The 20,324-nt window shown below is 27.7% G+C and overlaps 2 protein-coding genes across 2 annotated transcripts; both read left to right on the top strand.

Annotated features, from left to right (window-relative positions):
• Positions 1-7,415: 7,415 nt before the first annotated feature.
• LOC113873116 (sugar transport protein 13-like) lies at positions 7,416-9,364 on the top strand. Its single transcript, XM_027511100.1, has 5 exons — positions 7,416-7,545; positions 7,723-8,048; positions 8,150-8,274; positions 8,362-8,653; positions 8,735-9,364. Exons 1-5 carry the CDS (start codon positions 7,416-7,418, stop codon positions 9,362-9,364), a joined length of 1,503 nt encoding a protein of 500 aa, XP_027366901.1.
• Positions 9,365-13,717: 4,353 nt separating this feature from the next.
• LOC113872760 (sugar transport protein 13-like) lies at positions 13,718-20,109 on the top strand. Its single transcript, XM_027510562.1, has 5 exons — positions 13,718-13,850; positions 14,885-15,210; positions 17,493-17,617; positions 18,636-18,927; positions 19,288-20,109. Exons 1-5 carry the CDS (start codon positions 13,718-13,720, stop codon positions 19,933-19,935), a joined length of 1,524 nt encoding a protein of 507 aa, XP_027366363.1. The 3' UTR covers positions 19,936-20,109.
• Positions 20,110-20,324: the final 215 nt, after the last annotated feature.

Raw genomic sequence — 20,324 nt, forward strand, 5'->3', positions numbered from 1 at the left:
CAGCGTCACTCTCGTCTCTTGCATTGCCCCACTTTCCCTTTTCAAATTTGATTATTACTACTACTGTTTATTGTGTATTACTTTATTAACTCACTCGCTTCCCATTAAAAAAAATTGATAGATTTGTTTTGAGTCGGTGGTAGGTCCTTTTCAAAGGTTTTTCCTATTTACCCTAGCCTCGAAATCTTTCTAAGATAGACCTGCAATAACTCATGCCTATTTGTGTGTGTGATAAGATCTTTCCAATTCATTGTGCATGAAAACGGATTTTGACAGAACCACACCTCTATCAGTAAATTATTTATTTACAAGGTACACTCCCTGAAAATAAAATTTAGATCCTTTGTTTTATTTAAAAGTAGTGGTATTTAAGGCGTCTTACTCATCTTTTCTATCTTAAATATAATTTTATGATTTTAAATTTCATCAACAAACCTGACATGCTTTAAAGACACGTTTAATTATCTAGCAGATCACTCCCATTCCATCTAATATATTCACAATTATATACTGACTATTTTTAACTTAATTGCCAATATTTTATATGATAAAATAATATATTTATCTTATTATTATTTATTTAAAAATATACTGTAATCTTAATTCAATCATATATTGCATGTTATCGTATCCTGAATTAACTCGTGTTTAAATGTATTGCTGATTAAGGAATTTCTAAACACTGTAAGAATTCCTATTATGATAGTAATTCCTAGTTAACTGTATCCAAAATAAAAATAGATCATGCTGACCACAGTAAGTTATTTATTTTCTTGACGAAGGCTGCAATTATTACAATGGCTTTTTCATACATCGTTTTTTTATTATTTTAAGCACTCGGTGTTAGTATTAAGTTATATAAAAATTATTATTCTGGTCCACAATTAAATTAAAACTATGTTTTAATTTAAATAAATTAAAGAGATTTATATTGTTTTAAATTTTATAAGTTAAACAAATTAAATATTAAAAAATGTATAAAATATCTTGAAATTTAAATTAATATATCACCTAATGTAATACGAACAGAACTCATCTCTAGAAATATATCTCTCTCTTTAATGTTGTTATTTAAAAATACTATGATATAAATCAGTACTCAAATTAAATATATAGGCTAACCTGATTAATATGAAATAAAACAAGACAAATGCATAATAGGGGGAAAAAAAAGGTACCTAAGATGATGACAATGTAATAATTATAAAAAAAAAGTTGTTTGTGTTCGATAATATTTTTAAAGATATACTAAAAATATATTGATTGAAAAAATAGTGCCTACAAGTTCTAAGTATTTGTTAGTAGCTATTCAATTATATGAATATTTTATTTTAATTTAGTTTCTTTATATGAGTTTTTGTATAGAAATTTATGCGAGTGTTGTTTTCATTCTAGTTTTTAAGAATTTAAAATCAATAATTTATCTATAATATACATTTAAAAGTCTGCATCAGTGAATATTGGATACACTGTTCAAATATTATTAAATTAAAGAATATTTATTCAATTTATATTATATGCTTTTTTTAAAATTTAACAAACCTTTTAAAATTTAAAAGAGTCAATGGTTTTATTGTAATAATTAATATGTTACTATATTAAACAAAACTCACATAAATAGATGAGAATTTTAAAATTAAGTAAAACTAAATTCAAAACAAATTTGAATAGAAAATTAAATTTTAAACATAGAAAAATTATGCAATTATAAATAAAAAATAAAAAAACATAACTAAAATGTTTTCACTTTATATAAATTTACACAACAACTTTTATATATAATTTAAGAATATTGATTATTGCACAATAGATATTATATTACATTAAATAAAAAAAACGGAAAGATAACTTTTAACATTAAGAAATTATGAAAAAATAATTTACTATTTAGTTAAAAATAATAATTAATCTTAAAAACCAATATTAATTATAAAAACCAATATTAATTTATAAGGTTGCGTTTACTTTAAAATATGATTATTCAATAATTAGTACTTATAAATCACTAAAAATACTATTACTAAAATATTTAAACATTATTATAAAATAATATTTAAGCACAATTATTTTCACATGTGAGAGAAAATAACATTATTAAAATGTTATTTGAAAAAGCATTAAATTGTTTTTAACTTGACTATTTAAAAAACATAAATTATTTAACAAAAAAATAATTTTTTAAGTTGGGAATATAAAGGGTCAAAAAACACATAGATAAAATAAACAAAACTCTAATAAAAGAATAAATTTAAAATATTAAAATATTATGTGAAATTTCTAGTCAATTGTATTTAATAATACACAGGTTATTTCCTATTCTCAATATTTATGATGTATTCAAAAAATGTCTAGTTTGTGTTAAACATATATTCAATACAAAATATTGAAACTTGGAGAAATAAAATCTAAATTATTTAATTATCCCCTCCAAAGTAATTAATCTACATTTTATTATTAAAAAAAATATAAAATCTAATCAAAATCCAAAATGTTACGAATACACGAAATCAAAAAGTGTAATGAATAAATAATTAAAAGTCAGTACAAATAAATAAATTAAACCATTTAAAAATAAAAATAAAAATAAAGTGACAATTTTTAGTGGAAGAGTTTAAAATTTTCAAAATGATAAAAAATGTTTTGTAACACTTATATTGGAGGGAGTTTAGTGATATGTATAAAATTTCAATATTTAATATTTTTATAATTTTGACTTGGTAAATAACTCTTTTAAATAAGACTTGACACTTTTTATTTATTTAAAATTAATCTTCAAGGTTAACGTTCATATATTTCATAAAATATGCATCACATTTAGCGAGCTACATTATTTTTTAAAAAATATACTATTCTACTTATATATAAAAAGCATAATTTTTTTATTTAAAAAATAAACAAACAATCCCTAAGACTATATTTAAAAGTTGTGTTTAAAAGTGAGGAGAGGAAAGAAAAGAAAAAATTAAGAAGAGTTAATCTTTATTTAAGAGTTACTTAATTATGAGAGACAGATTTTAAAGATTTTTCTAAACTTTCTCAAATTCTCATAATAATAATTTTTTGAGTTTTCCTGATTTTGAGATTTTTTCTCTTCCACTCTTTCTTACTCATTCATAAATAAGATTTTAATCGTTTTTATAAAAATATTAGTTTTTTAAGTGATAATTTAAAAAATTATAAAAATAAAAAATATAATTTAAAAAATATACATTTAAAAAAATTAAAAAATAAAAATATTTATTTATTTTTTGTAAAAATAAAAATATACTTAAGAAAAATGTATCTTTAAGTGATATATTTAAAATATAAATAAAAATTATAAAACATAATATTATTTATATAATTAAATCTTCTATCCCCTCCCTATTAATATTAAATTTTCAAATAAAGAAAGAGTTTAACTTCATTTTCTCTACATTTTATAATCTGCACTCATTTTGGTTTAGTTTGGTTATGTTTGTTTCTGCAATTTGGTTTTTGTTTTGCACATTTTTATAAAAATTTATACATTTGATTAAATTTTGCATGAATATCTTTTATTATTTCTTTTTAATTCTCTACTTTATAACGCTAATTTTACTCTTATGTTAACAATACACTTAAAAAAAATACAAATAGAACCTAATTTACTTAAAAGAATATAAAGAGGATATAAATCTAATCTCTAAGTTATTTTTGAATTATTTGTTTACAAATTGTCATTTTTCACCGTAAATAGATAGTTTTAAAATATTTTTTATATTATTTTAAATTTAATTAAATATAATATTGTAATAAATATAAAAATATATTTTAAATAAAAAATAACACAAGTATCTAAACAACTATGCTTAAATTATGTTTAAAAAAAATTGACGGAAAAAAAAGACGTTCCTGCATTTTCCATATCTATACCATGGAAGTGGGACTATTTTGACCCAACCATGTGATGAGTAGTGATACTTTATAACCCTGTAACTTATTTTAAAAGAAACAAATATGTTTTTTTTTATATTAAAAGCATACTTGAAATAATTAAATAATTTTTAAAACCCATGAAAACATTTTTTATAAGTTAAAAACATTCCTAATAGCCTTTGAGAAAAAACATATACCGTAAACTTTTTAAGGAAAATAGTTAATACAATTACATTATTGTATATTAAAATAATTTAAATTCGTATCATGTTTGCTTAAAAAATAAGAAAGAAAAGAAAGTAGCTATCATGCATCTGAATAAACATCATCGAAGCTTATCCGGCAGACAAATTATTCTTTTTTTATTTTTCTGGATGCTTCTGACATGACACGTAGACAAAACACGTGCATTGTTGTGAAAATTTGCATCCTGCATGGTCGTGACGCTGCTTTAATTATGGCAATAAACTATTAAGGGTTTGAATAAACTACAAAGTAATGTTTAGAAACAAATTAATATTAATATTCTTTGAATATATTTTAAATTATTATTTTATCATATTTAACAACTATTATATACAGAGAGCCAGCTCGCACTGGTTGTCTTGTATTGGGTTTTGATAAGCTTGTAATCGTTCTCTTATCGAAATTACAACAAGAGTAAAAAAGATTTCGAGACAGATTCAAGACAGGGAACATGTTTCTCACCGCATGGGATTTCCGTCCTGAAAAAACTCTAATGAGGTGTATGTGCTTTTAATAAATTTTAATTACAAATTATACTTTTATTAATTTGCTCTACTGATAAAAATTTTATTTTATTTATACCTAATAGGAAAAAATTCACAATAACTTAATTTTATTTCTAATTCACAAATGAAAGACTAATAAAAGTTATTTTATTTATAATTCGTTAGTGCACATTTTAAAATTAAAATTGTTTAAAAATAATGTGTAAATTATATATTTTTTGTTACAATAATATTTTTTATTCATGTATTAATTAATTTTATTTTAAATTTTAAAAATCAAGTTTATTACTTAACTTTTTGATACTAGTTTATATAACTATTTATACATTTTTAAATATTACTGTTACTTGATAAAATATTATGTATGGAAATTACTTGATAAAAATATTAGCTATTAACTATTTATTGACAAAATAATGAAATACCATGATACATTATCCAGGACAGAATATTTAAAATAATGAATTATAATATTATAAAATCACAAAATAAAAAAACCCATAATAAAGATTATATAAAAATTTAAAATAATAACCATTACTATTATGGATTAAAATAAATTTGAAAATGCACAAAATTTTATATCATAAAAGCATGATCATAATATGTTAAAATTAGTTTTAAACTCAATTTTCGTCTGTGTTACTTGTATTAGAAAGATAATTTACTTGTATCCCATGGGACTTTATACTCTTGGAGAGTTGCATGGATCTTAGATTCCATATAAATAAGCCAAAATAACGTGGAAAATGTAAGATAAACAAATAATGGACCTCGTTAAGATTTTCTTTTTCAAGTTTATGTTTCAACTTATTAATACATTATCCTAAAATAATTTTATCGTCTCTTGGCTTTCTTGAAAGTCTTTACGATAGTTTACTTTCTTTATCTTTCATTGTCAAATTAATTTGCTTTTATGAGTTGAATGCTTCGCTTTAAATATTGAAAATTTGTGCAGATCTTGGAAAAATAACTAGGGCTAAGTTTGATTTTGACATAGTTGGACCTATCCAATGCCTAAAGTGCTTAGCTTATTGTCAAGGGCCATCCACCTGTACCTTTACATAAATATCTGATAGAAATTGAAAATTAAGGTTTTATTTTTTTAATTTTTGGTGGTCATGAAACTTTGGAAATACCAAATATGATTTATCTATAATTCGAACCGCTGCGATCTATTTATAAGAACTGTTTAAACTCTTACGTGATTAATTTTATTTTCTCACTTAAAAACACGTGTTTGAATTTACCTAACACGATAAATTGTTTAGTTTTATTTTGTTTAGCTAATCTTTTTAATTAAAATGACATTGGGACTCATTAGATATTTTGACTTAATTGCATAAGCTAAAAATTAGGTTTGTGAAAGTCTGAATCAATTCGAGTGATATTATTAATTAACTTCTCATTACTCTTACAATTATTACTTTTTTAACTTTCAAAAAACACTGGGTTCGATATTGGGTTGTACACATGGATAAGCTACATCTCCGCACGTGCATGTTTGTTATGCTGTTTTCATATGTACGTCATTTTAATTTTTATTATTTTTTACCTAAAATTAATTTTGTTTCTAAATACATGTATAATTAAATAAACACTTTATTTTTCGGTATTACATTGAGAAATTCTAAATAAATTTTAATATCAATTTAAGTTTGATATAAAATTATTATATCGAAATTACCTACTTTCAAATATATATTTTTTAAATGTTTAATTTTGATGCATTGTAAGTTTTGTATTAATTAAAATTTTAATTTATAAACACTACCTACATGGTAATTTTTTTAACTATCAGCTAATCATAGAGATTATTATGTCATTAAGAATCTTTATTATTTTTTATAATAATTAATAAAAAATGTTCAGAATGAATTTTCATTAATTGATATAATATAAAAAGTTTTATACTGACACTACACTAAAACTAAATTAATTAATTATCATAAAAATTAATGAATTTGTTAATATAATAATTTATTGTTGAATGACTGTATAAAAAATCTATCAGTATATTTAAATTAAATTATTTTTTAAGACTAAAGCTATCTTTTTTTGCATAAAATCAAATTTATAAATGTTCCTTAACATTATTAATAGAATTTTTTAATATTTCCATTTTTGGCTATGCCTGAATATATATTGTCTTCTTTCTTACATCTCTTAGATTAATCAAACTTAAGAATTAAAAAATGTATATCACGCTTGATGCGTGCGTATACGCTTATGGTATTATTATTTTTGCTAAATTAACAGAAGTTGTTAGCCCTTCGACATATGTAGGTATCTAAAGACATAAATTATCTGCTATCAATGTCTATTCTTAATTTCTAACACCATCATTATCATCCAAATAAATTGCTATTTTGAGACATTGTTAGAGAAGCTTCGTCAGAGGCATTTTGACGTGAGGTCATCTTCTAACTCAGAGCCACACGTTCAGTAATCGTATACTCGAAAGATAATGAAAAGCGGAGTGAGCCCTTATTTGAAGGTTTACAGATGTTGCTTCTCTAAGCAACGAATCTCCGCATGGTTAATATTGTTCGACAAGTCGCGAAGTAAGGAATGCAGGTAACACTCCGTCAAACTTGCTCTCACAAATTAATCTCGATCTCTTCGTATCGCCTTTAAACCCCCACCCCCCTCCCCAAAACAACACATCATACAGGATAGAAGTGTTGAAGCTAGAACAACCTAGCAATCAACTTTGGTACATAGAAAAATAAAATTCCAAATTGCACTGACATTTAGCTAACTATCATGGCGGGAGGATCATTTGCCTCAACGTCTGGGACCGACTTTGAGTCTAGGATCACAGCGTCTGTCATAATATCTTGCATAATGGCCGCCACCGGTGGTCTTATGTTTGGTTATGATATTGGAATTTCAGGTACATATAATTATATGATATTGATTTTGCATTTATTCATTAATCAGGTTTAAAATTAAATTAAATTACATCTAAGGATAGGGTAATTTTTTTAGAATCATTGTCACGATCTCAGTTTAATTAAATAAAATCATATTTAATGTGAGAAATTAATATTGTGAATGTATGCTACTGCAGGTGGTGTGACATCAATGCCTGGCTTTCTACGAAAGTTTTTCCCAGAAGTATACAGAAGGACGACAGAATCGCAAGGGACTGAGAGTAACTACTGCAAATATGACAATCAAAACCTTCAATTGTTTACATCCTCTCTCTACCTAGCAGCATTGGTAGCGACCTTGTTTGCTTCCCCAGTGACAAGGAAGTTAGGGCGCAAACAAACTATGTTGATTGCTGGGATTTTCTTCATTGTCGGAACTGTGTTGAACGTTGTGGTAAATAGCCTTGGACTGCTTATTTTAGGCAGGATCCTTCTTGGCTGCGGTGTTGGTTTCGCTAATCAGGTCCTTAAGCATTTCATTTTTCATTCTACTTTCATCTGTTTCGTACAATATAATTAATTTTGCTGATTCTTGATTAATTAATATTGTAATTTTGACAACAGGCTGTGCCGTTGTTTCTTTCTGAGATGGCACCCACAAGGATTCGTGGAGCACTCAATATCTTGTTCCAACTTAACTGCACAATTGGCATTCTGATTGCAAACATTGTCAACTGGTTTACTGCAAAGTGAGAATTTAATGTGATAGAAAATTGATTTGGATTTGAAAGCATAAACTTTAGTTTGATTAATTATGTGTGTAAATATTTGCATAGGATTAAAGCCGGATATGGGTGGAGGATATCATTGGCCGTGGCAGGGGTTCCCGCAATTATGCTAACATTAGGGGCCCTCATTGTGGATGACACTCCCAACAGTCTTATTGCGAGGGGTTACGAGGAAGAAGGAAAGGCTGTGCTGAAGAAGATTCGTGGTGTGGAAGATGTTGAACCAGAGTTCCAGGAGATCCTCAAAGCTAGTAAAGTGGCTAAAGAGGTCAAAAGTCCCTTCAAGGACATCCTCAAGCGCCACAACCGTCCTCCATTGGTCATTGCCATCTGCATGCAGGTCCTAACTTCATACTTGTTATTCATATTCACTAATTAAAAACCAAAACTCTATTATTTCTGAATTAGCATTTCGGTATAGGTTTTCCAACAATTCACTGGAATCAACGCGATCATGTTCTACGCTCCGGTGCTGTTCAACACGTTGGGATTTCACAATGACGCTTCCTTGTACTCTGCTGTGATAACAGGAGCAGTGAATGTGCTGTCCACCTTGGTGTCTATTTACTTCGTGGACAAAGCTGGTCGGAAGGTGCTGCTGTTGGAAGCTTGTGCGCAAATGCTTGTGTCTCAGGTGCTGATTGCAGTAATTTTGGGGCTGAAGGTACAAGACCACTCAAGTAACTTGAGCAAAGGATTTGCCATATTGGTGGTGGTGTTGGTTTGCACATTCGTGTCATCTTTTGCATGGTCATGGGGCCCACTTGGGTGGCTAATTCCCAGTGAGATATTCCCATTAGAGACTAGGTCGGCTGGGCAGAGTGTGACGGTGTTCGTCAACATGCTCTTCACCTTCATTATTGCACAGGCATGCTTGTCCATGATGTGCACCCTCAAGTACGGCATCTTCCTCTTTTTCTCGGCCTGGGTGATTATCATGACCGTATTCACAGTGTTCCTAATTCCAGAGACAAAGAGTGTACCCATTGAAGAGATGACTGAGAAAGTATGGAGAGAACACTGGTTTTGGAAGAAATATATGGATGATTGAGTTCCTCCACAGCCATTCTTTTCGGTATAATCATATTGCTGCCACTTGTATCCACAACCACAGGGTGCAGGGAGCCTTCAATAAGTTGGTTTACCTAAAAAATGTCATCTACTCCATCGTTAAACCATCCATATTTCCACTTTTTTTTTCTTGGAAATGTTGCGGGAACATAGAAAAAAAATGGAGGACAATAAATTGTTGCCTCCTCTTTGAGCTATATTAATTTTACATATTTGTATAATTCCTTACATCTTTATATTATACTTCTCTCTCTTTATCTTTCTAACTCTCTCTCTCTCTCTCTCTCTATATATATATATTGATCATTAAGATATTAAAAATGTTCATATTAAGAAGTTAGTTAGAAAGAGACCAACCAATGAAAACGGATTACGTCAGATTAAAGTAGCAAACAAATGGTTTAAATAGTTGTGCACATATGATAGTAAATAAGTTAAAATATTTGTAAATTATTATAGTTTTAGTAATTTAATTTTGACAAATTTTTGTGGCAAATAATTTTACATTATTAATTAATTAAAATATAGTATACATATAATTTTTATATTATTTAATATAAAATTAATAATTTTTATTGATATGATAAATTATAATTAACATTATAAAAAAATTATACTTAATTTGTATTTAAATTAAATTTATAATTTTAATTGTTGATTAAATATTTGATAAATTCATTTGTTTAATTATAAACTAATGTTAGTTTAAAATTAAACATATTTTAATTATTTAAATAAGATAAATTTAAACTCTGAATGATCTTGATATTAATATAAATAATATTTTATGAACATTGTTATTTTAAACGAGTAAATTGAACATAAATTTTAAATAACCAATCATATAGTCATTACCACTAACATAATATTTTGGGCAAAATATTTGCATACTCAAAAACATTTTTTTATATAGAAAAATGTTAAGAGTACTACTTAATTAATAAATAAATTATTGAAAATTTATTTTTAATGTTAATAATAATCATAAATTTTATTAACACTTTTAAGGCACAAGTACGTACGTACCATCGGTAACATTTTGTGCACAGAGAGTACTTAAGAAAAATATATCTCTAAGTGATACATTTAAAATTATTTAACCAGCCTAAGGAATTTGAACCTTCAAAACAACACTTGTAAGAATGGGTATAACCTTATTATATTAAGCAAAAACTAATCTTAATAATTGATTAACGCGGACAACATTTAACGAGATGCATGAAAAAAGATTTTTTTAAATTAACAAAATAAAAAATCAAATATTACATATATATATATATATCAAATTAAAAAGTTTTATAAAAATATGTTAGTTTAAATTATACAGAAGTCAATTAAAACAAATTTTATTGTTATTATAATTAAATGTATTATATAAGTTGATTTCAATTAATTTTAATAATATATGTAAAAAAAAAAATCGATTATAATCCACTTTTGTTTAACAAAAACATTGACAAACAACGATACGTAATATTCACAAAAAATTTTACATGAATAGGCTGTAGACTGTCTGAGGAGTTGGTTCTTACGACTATGGTATTGTCGAATTTATTATTGGCGGTGGCTTTGGAAGATAATGAAGAGAAAAGGGTCCTGAGGTTCAATTGAAAGGCGCTGTTAGCTGTAGTTCTGTTGCTTGAACAACTCTAGTCTAGAAAGGTTGGGGTCTATGCTTCTGTGGTAGCAGAATAAGGAAGAAGCTAATTAGGACAAACGGAAAGAGAAGCTTGAAGGCATTCCAAACCATGGTCGAGTTAATGGATCCTTTATTACTTTACCATAGATGGATGAAGTGTTGCATGTTATTGTTTGTCAATATTATATACTTTTTTAAACTAAAGTCAATTATCTTCTTTATATAACTTAAGTTGATTTTAATCAATTTTTAATTTGGTGTATACATGTAATATTTTATTTTATTAATGTAAAAACCCATGAGAACAAGAGTCATTTGCCGTGTAGTAGAACGAATCTTCAACGGAGTAACAAGAATTGGAGTTCAGCGTTGTTAGCGAAAATGAAATTAATAGCTTTGGGGTTTTGGCTCAAAACGTATCATCTTTAATTAGTGTATTTGGAGAAAGTTTATCCATTTTCTGTCTTTGGTTTAAACAACTCAAGTTGCCTTGTGTCCTTTCTTGGTATTAGTGGTCATAGATTCCTAGCCAAGCCAACATAAGGGAATAATTGGAATAAAATGCATATTCATAAAATGAATGTCACAATAAAACTAGAATATGATTCTGTTTATCTCAATTTCATGGATCAACTTCTAATATTTTAAAAATATTTTTTATTTTATACATTTTCCTTATTATTAAATATATTATATATTTAAAATGATAAATATATACACTTTTTATTTACTACATACTTTTTATAAAATATAAAAATATAAATAAAATTATAACAAAACTTTATTAAAAAAACATTTATCATATTAAAAATAATCTTTATTTTGTTGATGATAAAAAACTTTTATCATCATTGATCTATTAAATTTAATTTTTAAAAAATAAGATTAACAAAACTAAAATAAAATAATCTTTATTTTGTTGATGGCAAAACATCATCACACGTTTTAAGTGACATTGATTGATTCCCACATGTGATTGCAATAAGAATTCGTCACTGTCATGTGATAATCTGCGGCATATATTGATTATACACCCTATTCATTATCTTGAAATGAGATTTTGGACCCTTTTTTTCAAGCTTTATTCCCCTTATAACATAACAAGTGTTTTCATATTAGTATTTTCTACATTTTTAACAAATCGGTAGTTCAACTAAAACATATCCTTGATTTACATTAGAAAAGTTCTAATTATGTTAGAGGGTCTAATGACTGTATATAACTTCATTTTTCATGTTCATATCCACAAATAACACTTATTAGATTCGCATATAAATTATTGCCTATAGTCTTTTGTCTCCCAAATGTGTGGCAGACCCTGTTTGATGATAGGATTTTGCCACTGAAAAATCTTCCCAGCAAAAGCCCAGATTACATTTGCTACATATAATATTTAAAAAAAAAAAACCTAATTTATAGTTTTATTTTTAATTGTATTAACTATATTTATTATATTTTCTATTCTCCTCATAATGTTTTTCCTTCTTGAGAATAAATACATCCTATTAGAAACATGAAAATATCATTTTAATTTCGTTATCCAATACGTACATACAATATTACACAAGAAAAATATTTAGTTAATAGATACTAGCTAGGAATTGTCAATAAAACAAAATATAATATAATTTATTTTTACATAATTTAATATAACTCAGCTTTTTGAAACATTGTATCATAAATTGATTAATTGTTCAAAAAAAAAAACTGCATTGTTTTTATCTGTCACTCTTTAAGAAATGTTTTATTTTTATTTATCTGTCACTTTAAAAAAATTATAAGAATATTAATTAGTTTTTTCAATTACATCTTTAACTTAAAATAAGAATAATTAATTAATAAGAGAGATAAATAAATTAATATAATAGAATATTTTAATGTTAATTTAAATAAATATAAGAGCATTATTTTTTAAATTTTTACACAAGTTTTTAAAATAAAAGGTAAAAGTATGGAAAAGAATAACAAATAGTGACAAGAAAAAGTTTATGACCCATAACATTTCAACTTATTCGAATATGATTTTTTTTTATAAAAAAATATCTATGATTAAGAAGGAAAAAAAATGTAAATTGAGAGTTTCAATCCAAAACAAAATTTTGTTTGATTTGACAAACAAAACTTTGTGCTATATTTTTCTAAAGAGATTCTGTTTTTTTTTAGTTGTTTATATTTATTTTAAAGGGAGACAACAAATCTACAACTATACTAACATTTTACGAAAGAAAGAAACTAAAATCTTATAAAAGGGGTGGATGATCACATCTAATAAGAAAAAGAATCAACTAAGTTACGTGAGAAACCTGACAGCCAATCATCAACATGATTCTCTTCTTGTGAACCATGAATCTGTGGAATGATGACAACTTAACACTCTTCCTTCCACCCACTTTACTATAGCTAGCTCATTTCCATAAGGTAATTTTTTGTGCATCATTCGGGGGATGCTCAAAGATAATTTTATAGTTATAGTATATTAAAATTATTTCTTTTTATAAATATACATTACTTTTTATATTTATCTTATATCTTTTCTTCTTTTCTAGGGAAAGAAAGGGCAAAATGAAACTCTTTCAAATGGTTATAAATTATCGAAGCGGAAAGGCAAGTGATAGTAAAAATTTTTGTTCACTCTAGTACGTGTGTGGGAGGATCACATAAACGTTGAAGTGAAGCTCCCTTATCTACTAAACTATGGCTGGCGGAGGCTTCACCACAAGCGGAGGTGGCGATGGTTTTGAGGCAAAGATAACTCCAATCGTCATCATTTCATGCATAATGGCTGCTACCGGCGGTCTTATGTTTGGATACGACGTTGGCGTTTCTGGTAATGGATGGTTTCACCCCCATTCAATTCCCCCTCTCATTTTAATCATCCGTTCGTGTAATTTACCTTTGTATGTTTTCTTGAGCTTGAGGATGATCTCGCTAGAACCATTTTTTTAAACTTTTGGCTCTTTTCATGGGACTATTTTCTCGTGCTATTTGATGTATATGTATGTATTTGATGTATGTGTATAATGAAATCTTCGTATTCATATTTTCTATGCAAAAGTCTTCCGTTGTTTTTGTTTATATATACCTTTTTATGACGATCATGAAAAGTTAGGTTTCATATATCTCTCTGTATGACCGGAGCACGAACCCAACATACATGCCCGGCCCATTTTTCACAGAGAAATTGCATGTACACAGTTTTTTTTCACAAAAAATAATACAATAAATAAGAGGGAATATTGTGAAATAAAATGATCAATGAGATAAAAAAATAACATTATAAAAATATTATTTAAAATAATTGTATAAATAAAAGAACTCTTTTTCATAAGCTAGTTGGCCTTAGCCACCATCTCTCTCACCTTAGTTTCTTTTTGTCTTTTGGTTTACTTCATACATAGTCAAATGTTAGTTTTCACAAAATGAGATTCGTAAATTTTGTATGAAACTGATGTGGTTGGTTGAGATAATGTACGATGAGGGTGTCTAAATATATTTAAAATCCTTTCTTTTTTCTTTAATCACCTATGTGTCTCCTTCAAGAAATGTTACGCTGCACTTAAATTTTTGTATTACATTTTATGTAAAAGTAGAAAAAGATAGAAATAAAGGAAAAAATGTAATAAAATAAATAATATAATAAAGAAGAATCATATGATAAAAAATGTATATAAACAATACAACTCTTCCCCTTGACAGTGACATCGTGAAACTTTTGAATGTTTTATTTATTTATTTGTTTTGTTGTTTGTTTAATTATCTTCTTTTATTGACAATTTTTGATTTTTTTTTTTGCTGAAGATAATAAAATAATACTTATTATATTTTTGGGGATGGGATTGTGGGATAATTAACTTGAATCAGGTGGTGTGACATCGATGCCAGCATTCTTGAAGAAGTTTTTTCCGGAGGTGTACAGAAAGATAGTGGAAGAGAAAGAAGTGGAGAGCAACTACTGCAAATACGACAACGAAAAGCTGCAGCTGTTCACGTCGTCTCTGTACATAGCTGGTTTAACGGCGACGTTCTTAGCGTCGTATACGACTCGGAAGCTGGGGAGAAGAGTGACCATGTTGATAGCAGGCTTCATCTTCATGAGTGGAGTTGCTTTTAATGCTGCTGCTCACAACCTTCTCATGCTCTTCATTGGCCGGATCTTACTTGGTTCTGGAGTTGGGTTTGCTAATCAGGTCTGTTTAATATCATTCAAATCTATGTTCAAATTTATATTTTAGTTATACTGTTTTAAAATTTATTTGAAATATGTTTACAACGTAAATAATTAATCGTATGTCATCATATTAATAAAAATTATTGAAAGGTATAATACTTGTTTTTTAAAATTAAATATTAGGAATGTTTATTATTGTATTTTTAATATTAGGTTTGATTTAATTAATAGAGGAAATAATATATAATATAAATATCGAAAGTAACTAGATTTAGAAAATTTTATATAATATTAAATTTATTTGATATTTAATTAAATAATGTGATTCTAACGTATAATTTACCTTTTAAACTCTTTTAAAGTATAAAAAAATTGTATAAAGTAAGAAAATAAAGTGTTTTTATAAATATAATTGATTTCAAATCAATACTTAATTAAAGCTTATTTTTTATTTTATTTCAATTTATGATTTAAAATATAAATAAATGCTGATTATAAGAAGATAATACATTTATAAATATTTAGTTTATTTAAATTTTTTATGCATGATCACTAAAATAATATCATATAATTTAATGCTTAGATTTATTAAAATCGTATTTTTTTAAAAATATTATTAAGTACAACAAGTTTAAAAAATCACTTATGAAGTAAGTGAATCCCTTTTATTGTATTATATAATATTTTTTATGCATTACATGGATACATTTTTAAAATTAAGTAAAATAAAAATTATATTACTATTATTAAATAATAATAATTTTTTTTGTTTTAAAAAATATAATAAAAAGTATGCTAATTATAAAGAAACAGGACTTTTATTATATAAAAATTAATTAAATAAATAAAAAATTTAAAATTATTATATAGAATAAATCTTAAAAATACTTTTGAATATAAGAATGAATGATACAAATAAATTGCATAAATTATTAACTTCATATGTTATATCAAAATTCAAATTTATAATCTTTAACTTTTTTAATATATAAAATTTTTGGTATTAACAATACGATAAATTGATGTAAATTAAAATTAAAGAATAGTATTTAAGAAAAAATATATACCCTTTAACAAGAGAAATAACGTTAATCATTAAAAGAAAATAAATTCATTTTTACCTTCCTTTTGAAAAATATTACTTTCTCTTATTTTTTTTTTACAAGAATCAAATAAATAATTCATTAAAACTAATAAAAAATAGTGAATGATCACAGTAACAAATGATCAAACCAGTAAATTATACATTAAATCAAATCAATGAATATAATAACTTATATGAAAAATAGATTTATAATTTGTTGTTACAAATTTTATAATAAATAAAAATGGATATAATATATTTTAATTTAAAAAATAAGCTTATATTTAACATTTAAAAGAAAAAGAGGGGTCAAGATGGACTCACGCCCGTCCCGTTTGGGATTATTCGGATATGTTAAACCAAATTCCTTTGGTAATTTCCTCAACAGAATAAAGCTTTTGTTTAAAAGCATATACTAATGCAATTTGATCTATCAACTCAAAACTTAATAATCTGATGTCAGATGCGAGTGTCCCTTCCTATAAGACAAAAATAGGTTTTCTAGTTTTACTTGCTCTACTGTGTCTTAATTATACACCCACCTATTCGATTAAAATAATGATCAATATAAAAACATATTATACACCCATGCTATCAATTACCATGCTTCCGTGGAAGCCAAGTCTATAATATCAAGACAATGGCTTAAATAACATAATATATATAATTTTTATTAATAGATTATAAAATTAATTATAATGAATCTTTTTTAATCGTATCACATTATATAACAACGTCAAAAATTCAAATTCTTCTACAAAAGCTTCCTTGGCATGCACTCCCAAGGTCCTAATCGCCCATTACTTTATTCAACTCCAACCCACCTTTTTCGGCTTTAAATTGTTCTTGCTATTTGACATTTGTGACCCCTGATGGAGATCACTTCCTATTTTCTCTCATTTAATTATATAACGAATCTCCTTTTGACATTGAAAATGCAACCAAAACTTAATTTAGTGCAACTTGTTTTTTTTCAGTTTACAAATGCTATCTCTATCTTATCTCTTAGTCTTTACTTGGACCTTAACTTAGATTCCTTGAGTATACAATATAAACGATAAAGCTAAGCCGATTTTGATCAAATTCAATTTACAACGGAAAAAAAAAAATTCAACATTTGACTAAAATATTATAATGTCGTGGGGACGATAATTCGAAATAGTAATAACAATTGCCTTTTAACTCACTCATTTTTCGCTTTAATTTGATAATGACAGGCGGTGCCAGTTTTTCTTTCAGAGATCGCACCTCCAAGAATACGTGGAGCATTGAACATTCTGTTCCAGCTGAATGTCACCCTCGGCATTCTCTTCGCCAACCTTGTCAACTATGGAACCAACAAGTAAGTTCTTGCGTCGTTCATACTTTTGTTTGAATTTGGTTCTTTCGAAATGGAAACGAATCAAATGAGTTGTGTTAAAAACTTAAAACGTACTATAGAACAAATAAATCATAGCCAGAAGAAGGCTACCTATTCTCTCCCGTGTTGCACATGCCCAAGTGAAAGCATCACTAGTCGTAATTAGCAATTTGAATTAGTGGGTATGGTGAGAGTGGTGCTGGTCAAATTTTCAAAATTGATGGCCTGATTGGGATTGTTCTCCAGAGAGATTCAGCTGCATGGAAAACCAACACAATTATAAACATTTCTGTGACTTCTCTCACATACCCAAAAGTCTTACACATGCTTGACTACTCTCCTTAGTGTTTTGAGCTTCCGTAAATGGTTCAACGGCAACAAACAAGACTGAGCATAAGATACAAAGGCCTTCCTCAAAGAAATAACCACGCTTTTTTTGTTTGGTACATTTTTTAGGCCGTGAGTCTTGGTTTGGCAATTCATCCTGCTGAAGTCCCCTATGGTTCAGGCCCAGAAATGTTGACTTGCATAATGGTTGATTAATGTGAAATTTTTCAACTACCAATAAAATAAAAGAATTTGACTGTTCTAAGTTCTAACCCGGGTAAATGTGTAACAAGAGACAAAAAAAGGAACTACACCCTCTTCTTTAAACTTAGTTAAGATTGTGAGATACTTTAGTTCAAATCAAAGGTTTAAATAAACATCCATCCCTCTTCCTAAACATTCACAAATTTTAATAAGGTTTCAGTTATTCAATGCCTATCAACAGATATAGATGAAACATTTTTACGTGACTCAATGAAATGTAAGGAGATCTAGTAATCTAGAATTCAGTGATACAAAATGCAAGGTATTTGGTTTTCATGCAAAACCAATGCTAATTTGTCTAGGACAATGAATTCCAAATCATCTACCATTTATTTTGTGTTGATTTACCTTGGGCTAATCTTCATTGTTGCTGATGCTGAATTGTTGAGATTCTGCCCTGCAACGACAGAATCAAAGGTGGGTGGGGTTGGAGGCTATCTCTGGGTTTGGGTGGATTACCAGCATTGCTCCTAACCTTGGGGGCTTTCTTGGTGGTGGACACCCCAAACAGTCTCATTGAGCGTGGTCACTTGGAAGAAGGCAAAGCTGTGTTGAGAAAGATTCGTGGCATTAACAACGTTGAGCCTGAGTTCTTGGAGCTTGTTGAGGCAAGTCGTGTGGCCAAAGAGGTGAAACACCCTTTTAGGAATATCCTCAAGCGCAGGAACCGACCTCAACTTGTCATTTCCATTGCCCTCCAGGTCAGTGCTATGTTTTCAAACACTTTCTTAGGAGTTCGTTAAAAATTTGTTCCCAAAAGTTAGTATATAGTTTAGTACATGAATCTGTTAACTTCATTATAAATTAGTCCTTTTCTATCAACTTACTCCTTCAATCTATCACAAAGTTGACTTTCCCAGCAAAACTGTATATGCACAAACTTTAGACCAAATAACACGTTGTCAATTTCAGAAACAAAATTGTATATTTACTCTTTTTTCTAACACGCATGAAACAGTATGTTATTGTTAGGTGATTCAGTATGCTCAATTGCAATTTGCTGATGGATCTTCTTATTGCATTTGGGTGTAAAAAAAAAAAAAAAAACAACAAAAGAACAGATTTTTCAGCAATTCACTGGAATCAATGCCATCATGTTTTATGCTCCAGTGCTGTTCAACACATTGGGATTCAAGAATGATGCTTCCTTGTACTCTGCTGTGATTACTGGTGCTGTTAATGTCCTCTCCACTATTGTCTCAATCTATTCAGCAGACAAAGTTGGGCGTCGAGTGCTCTTATTGGAAGCTGGTGTTCAAATGTTCTTGTCTCAATTTGTGATTGCAATTGTAATAGGAGTGAAGGTGAAGGACCATTCTGAGGACCTCTCAAAAGGTTTTGCTGTGCTAGTGGTTGTGATGGTGTGCATTTTTGTGTCTGCATTTGCATGGTCATGGGGGCCTCTTAGTTGGTTGATTCCCAGTGAGATATTCCCATTGGAAACTCGCTCAGCAGGGCAAAGTGTCACTGTTTGTGTCAACTTGCTCTTCACATTTGTCATTGCTCAGGCCTTCCTCTCAATGCTGTGCCTGTGTAAGTTTGGCATCTTCTTGTTATTCTCTGGATGCGTCTTGATCATGTCCACCTTTGTGCTTTTCCTGGTCCCTGAGACAAAGAATGTCCCTATTGAAGAGATGACAGAGCGAGTGTGGAAGCAGCATTGGTTGTGGAAGAGGTTTATTGAAGATGATTGTATTGAAGAGAAGTAGCCACTGTCAATTGCCCAATCAGGGATGAGAATGTCAACAGGATTTGATCCTGCTTCTCAGTTGTAAATTAGTGTCAAATGAGTGTTTTGGACTCAATGGCGTACATGGTTAGATTTGATTATTAAACCTAACCAAGTTATCATTCCCCCTATGTTAGTGGCTTATGGGAAATTATGTCTGTAACATGGTAGTGCTACTGCAATTGTCCTGTTAAGGGAGTCATAACAAATATACTATGTTGTTTTTTACCTCTGTTTTCTGTTCTTGACTTGGAGCCTAGTTCTAGCATATTATTTGACTTTTGTTTGAATTTTTTTGCTAGTTCATTGTTTTCATTTTCTGCTTATTTTCCTGCAACAAGGTATAAGACATGTTTAAGAACTATTCTG

This window comes from Abrus precatorius, unplaced genomic scaffold, assembly GCF_003935025.1.
Source record: "Abrus precatorius isolate BTA unplaced genomic scaffold, Abrus_2018 Scaffold7, whole genome shotgun sequence".
NCBI classification, from domain to species: Eukaryota; Viridiplantae; Streptophyta; class Magnoliopsida; order Fabales; family Fabaceae; genus Abrus; species Abrus precatorius.